Genomic DNA, 6613 nt, shown 5'->3' with positions numbered 1-6613 from the left:
AAGTTGCACACTGAGGTGGTCCAAAAATGTATTGCAAATTTTTTTTTCACTCTAGAGAGCAAGACACCACCTCCCCCTCCAAAGTTTTCGTTTCCGTAGGAAGAAAGTATGTAATTTTTTCCCAAATTCGAATATTAATACGTGCCACCGGACACTTCAAAACCCCATTTAATTAACATAGGAAAATTTTGAATTTTCGAAAAATTGAACTGATGTTCCTACCACACTTTTTAAGGTTGGACAAGAGTATCTAAGAAATAAAACTATACTAATCACTTTTATTTCCGCCGACCCTCACCCTCACCGCAGTGCCCCATGTATGACCAAAAAAAACTACCTTTTTACATATTATTGTTATTTTTTAGCAATTTCCGTTGTGTTTTTTATACAAATAATGACTAATGGACAATGTGAATATTCACTATAACTTTTAAAACAATTTTCAAATGTTTAAACACATTTAAATTATGTAACAATCATATATTCACAAAAAAAAAGTAAACAATGATCTCATTTTCAGACTGAAATGCAATATTTTGTCATCGTTTGGATTAACAAATTTTCCTAAAAACATTATGCAATAATTTGAACAATTATTCTTTGTATATTTTTAAAATGTCTAAGAATTGGGCCAGTGATGTCCACTTCTTTCAAATTGGTATCCTATGCTACTTATTGTTGAATAATGATATAATTTCGATATATTTCTTCTAACTTTGAACAGATTCCCATTGGTTTAAACAATTTTTATTTGCTTAAGCATTTATTTTTCGTTAAATAAAAAAATAAAATAAAATAGAACACTTAATTTTTGTTTTGACTGTGTAGTGTATAAAAACAATATATGTGCCTTTTTCAATTTCAAACACATATAATTTTTTTAGAAAATTATTTTCAAAAAAATATTTTGAAAATTGTATTTTTAAATAAAAAAATAATAATATTGAATGATTTCGAGGATAAGTACATTTGTAGAAAAAAGAATAATTAACTGTGCAAACGATCACATAAAGCTTTTAGCAGAATTTATTACTCCTCGAAAGTTTTCAATATTAGGTTTAAGGCCATGTGATGAGTGGGTCACGTGACCATATATTCCTACCTTACCGCCACTTTTTTTATTTCCTAACTTATATTCATACAAAACGCCACATCGAATTGAAAATTTGGGATACCAAACAAAAAGCACTATGAATTGTGGGTCTGGTCCTAAATTGGCATAATTAAGAAAAAAGTATTTGTTGTAAATAATTTTTTTTGCTTTTTCATAATTATTCAAGTCTAGAACCAGACCCACCTTTCTTAGTGCTTCTTATTTATTATCCCAAAGTTGCAAATCGTTGTGGCGCTTTGTGTGAAAATAAGTTAGGAAATACGAAAGGTGGCGGTAAGGTAGGAATCTGGTCACGTGACCCACGCGGCACATGGTCTTAACTCAGAAAATACGATCTTAAAAGTATGTTTGGAAAAGTACTTATTTCAGCAAATTATATTTGTTTGAACAATTAAAAGTGGTTAATGTATTCTTTCTATACACTATACAATCAGAAACATAATTATATGTGTTATATTTTATTTCATTTTTTTTGTAGTAAAAAAAACTGTGTAAGCAAATAAAGATTGTTCAAACAAATAGAAATGTATTAAACATTATAAGAAATGTATCAAGATTATATGATCATTCAACAAACCGGAGCATTGGATACTAATTTAAAAAGAAAGTTGATATCCCTGGCTCAATTTTCAAAAATTTTGAAGTTAGACAATGAATAATTGTTTAAATAATTACATAATGTTTTTATAAAAATTTACTACTCCAAGCAATGACAAATAATTACATTTCTATCCGAAAAAACATTTTTTTTTACCATTTTTTCTTCAAACCCTAAAAATTTTGGCATATTTTGATAAAACTCCGGAACATGAGCTGAATTTTGCGAACCTTAAAAATTTCCCTTTGTTAATTGAATTGGATTTTGAAGTGCCCGGTGGCAAATGTTAATATACAAATTTCAGAAAAAAATAACGGATTTGCTTTCTGCGGAAAAGGAAACGTTTGTGGGGGGGGGGGGGGGGGGGGTATAATCTTGCCTTGTATCTCGAAAAGCGCTTTTTGGACCACGCTATTGCACGCATTTTACTATTAGCCCTCTCCCTTCTTCCATACGTACATTCTTGTGCGTGTGTGTGTTTCTGTTTGGCTGTGTGTGTTTCTGTGTGTGTGGATGCTAGTAGTTTCTTTTATGCGGGGATCAGAGAGTAACTAAATTTTTAAATGCGGCGAATTGTAGTAACGGATGGAAAATAAATTTAATAAACAAACACCTGCATAGCAGACTTTAAGCAAACAAGATAAGAGAGATAAGAAACTCGGTATATATAGAGTGGAGTTTCCGAGAGCGAATTCTTTCTTCAAGATACTAGAATCCGATTTGAAGACTTTCCAATCTATCTATCAGGCTACCAGATTTTGAAGGAAATCAAAAAAGAAGTAAGAATAAAAATTTCCATATAAAAATATAGTTGTAATATTGTTTTTTTTTTTTAATATGATTTTAGATTTTGCAGAGCCTCGAAATGTATCAGCTACACTTAGTAGCAGCTGTTGTTTTCAGTCTCATCTTAGGAGTCAGTAAGTGATATTTTTCAACCTTTTTTAAACACATTCCTTTTCGAAAAAAATTGTATGTGACCTTATCACAAAGCTTTCTAATTTTTATTTTGTTTTGTTGTAGGCACATTCAGTTATAAGGATGCTAAAAATTGGGGCAAAAAATATCCAAAATGTAATGGAAAAAAACAATCTCCCATATTTATAAAGGCACCTGGCGTTATGGGCTTTCTCGACTGGAAGAAAACACCACTTAAACTTACAGACTTTGAGAAATCTCCAAAGAAATTGACCATCAAGAATACTGGTCATACTGGTATTACACGTTGTTTATTAAAATTTACACATTTGATTGTATTTCATACATTTTTACTTTTCCTATATTATAGTGGAAATGACAGCCGAATGGACTGGAAAGCCTCCAAGTTGTTCTGGAGGACCACTTCGTGGGAAATACGTATTTGGAAAAGCCACTTTTCTTTGGGACCCAAAAGGGGTAAATATGTAATATATTTTATAACAAATACAAAAAATTCATCAAAGAACGCGATGTTTTCGTATTTTAAACTTTATTGGGAAAATTAGAATGTAATATGCTAGAAGTTCTGAACAGACTATGTCACCTCAACCTACATAAAGTATAAGCGCTTTCTTTAAAATAGAAACGCTCTCAATTCATTAAAGCTTGAATATTTATGAATGCATCCATTACTGAAGATAATAATCATATTAATAGTAGTTTGTTTTACTTTAACGAATAATAAGTGGACTCACTCCGAAGAATTAGTCCCGATGGAAAAGTGAGTAAAAAATTTTTGTCTTGATATTTTTATTTGCGTTAGCAGTGAGAAAAACGTTCAGTTTTGAATTTAATACAATAATTTTTTTTCAACAGACAGGATATGGAGATGCATATGTTTTTTTATAGAACAGATTTGAAATCATTTGATAAAGCAGAATCACAAAAGGGTGGTCTGGTAGCATTCAGCATGGAGTTCTCGGTAAGAAGTACAAATCAATTAGTTTAAACGCCTTTCTTATTGATTATTTCTACGAAATACCAAACAAATATATTGCAAAAACTAAAAACAAGAACATATGGCGGCGATTATTAAACTATTTTTCTTGAAACCATTCTAACATTTAGTCATAGCAGTAGTCATTTAAAAATAGAACATTTATTTTATATGATCAATGTTAAAATGTACACAAAAAAATAATAATTTCTACGATGTTTTTTACAATTAAATTTTTCCTGACCACCACTTCTATAGTTCTAAATGATTAGAACATTTTTTATGAATATATTTTTTAAACAAATTGAGAAAGTATTAGGTTTTCACGATGGAGTCTGTCTGTCTGTCCGGCCGTCCGTCCGCAAATAGGATACTCTCGAAAAAATGAAAAAATCAAATCCATCTTTGGCACACATTTTTTAGGTCCTACAAGAAAGGACAAGTCCGTTAACCAGCCATTTTTGATGAAAATTCAAAAAGTGAGCGCATTTTGAAAATTTTTTGGATCACTATTTCTGAATTTGAAAAATCTATGCATGGATAGTTATAGTATTAAAAAGAACAAACAATTTATCTCAATGACTCTTATCGAAAAAAGAAAATTCTCAGAGATATAGCGTTTTCGAAATTGTTTAAATCAGCTGAAAATCCAAATTTTAAGCCAAAAACGCACGATATAAAAAAAAGTCAGAAGAAGATAAACATTTCTTTTCAAGAGACCTACAAGATTATCCTAATCAATTGTTGTATTTTCTTTAAAAATGAAAAATTCAAATTTTGATTGCACAAAAAAATAATGAAAAATAAACAATTCCATTTTGTAGACAAACTATGTAGGATACGAAAAAAGACGAATTCGCAAAAATTGTTATCCCAAAAAAGATCTACCATTTCGTTAAAAATCACTTATTGATAGGACGCGTACCTTTTGTTTTATTAGTGAAAAATAACGTTGAAAAAAGAATAAAATAAAAAAAATGTGTGGAAAAACGACGAAAGTTACGGGGAAAAAATTCAACAAAACCTGTTTACAAATGTCTGTCGGAAATTGAACGCGCAGCGCGAGTGTTACGATGAGAATGTGTACGTCAAAGTCTACAGAGCTTTGAGAAACTTAATCTTTGACTATACTTAATTAAGTAGACAATTCAAAATATAAAAACGCATATAAATACTGGTATTTAAAAAAATCCTTTTGATGAAGTTTTTTTAAGCATTTCAAATGCAAAGGATAAATATTCGAAGGTGAGGTGTAATTATTTCTGAGCGCGATGAGATTGTGCCAGAGAAGCGGCCAGATTTAAAAAATTGGAAACAGTATAATTGTGGAGATTGTTTTCCCGGAAAAAATTAAACCGTTAATTATTGAAATTCCACTCTTCAAATCATAGAAAAAGTATTTTTCAGATATCTAACTTTTGGCAAACAAATGCCTTAATGACACAATCTTAAAATTTCAGAGTCGATACGACAATCCCGAAAATTTGTTTGATAATCTGGAAAGAAGCTTGCATAAGGTGCGTTCCCCAAATACTACGGCAGAGGTACCATCATTTCCCTTTGCAGATGATTTTAAAGGAATCAGTAGTATGGTTCCCTTTACTTTTTACGAAGGCTCGTTAGACTATCCACCTTGCTCGGAATCTGTGTCTTGGTTCCTAGTGGTTAGTCGTGGTGCTATTCCCAAAGGCCTGGTAAGACTATATATTTTGTAGAAATTAGTACGAAAATAAGTTTCATATTTTGTTTGCTATCACTACTTTGTATTCCCATTATTTTTAGATAAACGAATTCACGAAAATTAAATTGGCAGAGGGGGACACGTCGAATGTTAGACCTACTCAAGACTTAAACAAACGTAAAATTTACACGGTGTATACTTGGCAAGTATGAAAGAAATAATTTTCGGTGACAGGCTGCGCTTGGGAAAGGTTTTCTGCAGTTTTCCTCTTTCTTCACCAAACGTTCAAGCAGATACGAGTGCCTCTAATAAAAAATCTGGCTGCAGGCGGTAAGGGGTACATAGCATGGACTTGGTTTTTTTTTTGTATGAAAATTAAAATAATAAATGTAAATGTTAATTATCAAATAAAATATTTTGGTTGTATCAAAAGCTCTTTCTCATTTTAAGTATATATCCCCGTTTTTGCACACCTAGTCATAAATTATTAGAAAATTTCCTCCTAACAAAACTTTTTCAAAATGAAGTCTAGGTCTAGTTTGATATACTTACGCAATGGAATGGGCAGAAGAAATCAGAAATAAACAAATAAAAAAATTTTATTCCATCTATGTATAATATAAATCGAATTTTTGAGCATTTATAAAAAAAACATGCTTATCTGCCAAAAAATCTCGAATTTTTGCAAAGTACGGTTTCTAAAGGAAAATAATAATGTAGAATTATGAATTCTATAAAATGGCATTTAAGCTAGAACTTTCTTAAAATATGTACCGTGAGAGTCTAAAAACCACAATTTCTCTCAGAAAACTTACATATTTAGTTGTAATTTCGCACTGGGGATGTAATTTTCTAGACAAAGTCATACAAGCACTGATATGAAAATTTGAAATTCAATTAATATAATTATAATTGAGTAGTTTTAGAAGAATTTGAGTAAATTTAAAAAGATCACGAGAATTCCAAAGAATACAGAATAACCTGCAAAAATGCAGGATAAATTATTGGGAAATCAGGGAGAGTTCTAAATTAATTTAAATCATTTGTGCAAAAATATTCGAAAATATTTTTTGAAATCACGCCAAATTTTATAGAATTTGATATTTTCTAAAGTTCTTGGTAATATGCTTAAATGCCTTGAGTTCTTTTAAGATTACATGAAAACATTGAAATCATAAAAATTGTAATAAAATATAGGTTTTGTGAAATCATTCCATATAATCCAAATCCTTTTTTTCTTTTCCTTTTTTTTAATATTGGAAATCCCATGCAATATTTAAAAAAATTTTAAGCTGTTTATAAGTG

General features: G+C 30.2%; 1 protein-coding gene across 1 annotated transcript; it reads left to right on the top strand.

The window, feature by feature from the left end:
- Positions 1 to 2431: 2431 nt before the first annotated feature.
- LOC117171918 (carbonic anhydrase 6-like) lies at positions 2432 to 5624 on the top strand. The gene is made up of 8 exons (XM_033359575.1): positions 2432 to 2491; positions 2560 to 2632; positions 2736 to 2927; positions 3001 to 3107; positions 3377 to 3411; positions 3507 to 3612; positions 5088 to 5321; positions 5410 to 5624. The coding sequence occupies exons 2-8, from the start codon at positions 2578 to 2580 to the stop codon at positions 5518 to 5520; spliced, it is 840 nt and encodes a 279-aa protein (XP_033215466.1). The 5' UTR covers positions 2432 to 2491; positions 2560 to 2577; the 3' UTR covers positions 5521 to 5624.
- Positions 5625 to 6613: the final 989 nt, after the last annotated feature.

Source organism: Belonocnema kinseyi, chromosome 4 (assembly GCF_010883055.1).
Source record: "Belonocnema kinseyi isolate 2016_QV_RU_SX_M_011 chromosome 4, B_treatae_v1, whole genome shotgun sequence".
NCBI classification, from domain to species: Eukaryota; Metazoa; Arthropoda; class Insecta; order Hymenoptera; family Cynipidae; genus Belonocnema; species Belonocnema kinseyi.
The sequence above is the reverse complement of the archived record's forward strand: the minus strand, read 5'-3'. Positions and strand labels throughout refer to the sequence as shown.

What these genes read in the sequence shown, in the direction of transcription:
- LOC117171918 (XM_033359575.1), top strand. Translation starts at nt 2,578, where the DNA reads ATGTATCAGCTACACTTAGTAGCAGCTGTTGTTTTCAGTCTCATCTTA. An exon ending in GAATTAGTCCCGATGGAAAA is followed by an intron (nt 3,412 to 3,506) that starts GTGAGTAAAAAA and finishes TTTTTTCAACAG; the next exon opens with ACAGGATATGGAGATGCATA. An exon ending in GTGCTATTCCCAAAGGCCTG is followed by an intron (nt 5,322 to 5,409) that starts GTAAGACTATAT and finishes CATTATTTTTAG; the next exon opens with ATAAACGAATTCACGAAAAT.